This window comes from Diabrotica undecimpunctata, chromosome 7 (assembly GCF_040954645.1).
Source record: "Diabrotica undecimpunctata isolate CICGRU chromosome 7, icDiaUnde3, whole genome shotgun sequence".
Lineage (NCBI taxonomy): Eukaryota > Metazoa > Arthropoda > Insecta > Coleoptera > Chrysomelidae > Diabrotica > Diabrotica undecimpunctata.
The window spans coordinates 51,103,915-51,105,678 of NC_092809.1; the positions used below are offsets into that span (position 1 = coordinate 51,103,915).

The 1,764-nt window shown below is 30.4% G+C and overlaps 1 protein-coding gene across 1 annotated transcript; it reads right to left on the reverse strand.

Moving 5' to 3' along the window:
• Positions 1-353: 353 nt before the first annotated feature.
• Positions 354-1,404, reverse strand: LOC140446728 (regulator of microtubule dynamics protein 1-like). Its single transcript, XM_072539319.1, has one exon. It carries the CDS (start codon positions 1,374-1,376, stop codon positions 447-449), a length of 930 nt encoding a protein of 309 aa, XP_072395420.1. The 5' UTR covers positions 1,377-1,404; the 3' UTR covers positions 354-446.
• Between the last annotated feature and the right edge of the window lie 360 nt (positions 1,405-1,764).

Consider the following 1,764-nt stretch of genomic DNA (forward strand, 5'->3'; position numbering starts at 1 on the left):
AAGATTTATCAACTGGTCTTATAAAGAATAAATTCGAGACCTTTTTTAAACTGGGGAGATAGGAAATAGGATCTTCTTGTAGCAAAATAGCTGATGTTATATTTTTACTCACATTAACGAAGTATTCATTTAGATTTTCAGGGTTTGGAAGAGAAAATGTTTGAGCTATGTTAGTTTTATTTTGAAGATCGTTTATTATGGACCAAGTTTCCCTTGCAATATTTTTAGAGCTTCCCAGACGATTCTCATAGTACAATTTTTTAGCTGTTTTGATAAGTTTTAGATAGGTTCCTCTGTACTTGGAGATATATTTAGTAACAAAGACGTTGTTTGTCTAATCATTCTATTTCATTACCAAATACTTTAAAAGCTCATATGAATAATGTTGTATAATCTATATTTATATATAATAAACTAATAAAAAAATTCGATACAATGAATAAATTTTAAATTTGATCATTAAAACTTAATGGATCATAAAATAGAACATTTCTTCCCAATTCATATCTTTGTAATTTTTTTAATAAATTTTTTGCTTGGAGAGCTATATGTTTATCATTTTCATTATTTGACTTTAAATTAACGGCCAAGTTCAAGTAATATTTTGCTTTGAAATACTGACCGATCTGTTTACACGTATCACCCAATAAATACAAATTTGCTAGTACCGTTCTCGGCCGTAGTTCTTCTGCACGTTGTAAATATTTATAAGCTACTTCATATTCAGACACAGGCGGTTCAGTAGCTAGAAAATATTTCGCTATGAATCGTTGAAATTTAGTTAAACGACACATTTGGTAACACCAGTTTCCCATCATGTAATAGGATGTAAAGTCATCGGGATTTAATTCACAGGCTTTTTCTAGATGATTTCTGACCATTGACGCATATTTCACCCTGTTTTCGAGATTAATCAAGCCATAATGAGTGTCCAGAATAATAGCCATCCATTTATGGACTTCTGCGTTTTGGGACCCTCCATTTCCAAGTGCTGTCTCCAAAACAAATAACGCTTCATCCATCATAATAAACCTAATTTGTTTATTTAAGTCTTTACCTAAATTTAAGTTGTACAAAGCTCTTGCTATTCTCCATAGTACTTCGGGATCGTTTATAAAACGTATTCTGTCTAACAGCTCATAAACGTCGAGAAATTTTTCTTCATCGTGTAGTTCATCAGCTTGGGCCAGAACTTCAGGTATAGTTAACAGATTAAAGTATTTTTTTAGTTTTGTATCATCTGGATATTCTTTTCTAAACCATGATAAATGTTTTAATGATTTGGTGAAAGCGAAAACATACAGTTGACGTCTGGGTTTCGATGAAACGAAAAATGCTTTAACGATATGGTATAATGAAACTTTCAATTTTGACATATGTGGTGAAATGTAAAAACATGTTCTAATAAACTTATGAAATATAAATAATAATACACAATTAACCAATTTACCTTGACTATTTTTAACATTTAATCTTCTTTTTTTTATGTTTCTGTGGTCCCTTGCTTTACAGCACACAGAAAAGTGTCAATAATTTTTCAATGTTAATTATTACAGGTGCGATACTAATATTACACATCTTTTTTTCTCAAATAAACCACTGTTCCATTAATTTGTTCGTTCGTTCTACACACTTTTATGCGGCGACATGGTTATACTTTTGAATTGTTCCCTTCCACATACTTAAAACATATTTATTTCTATATCTATCTCTGCCAATACATGTATTATAGTAAGTCTTGCAATCTGCCCATAGTAATTCGAT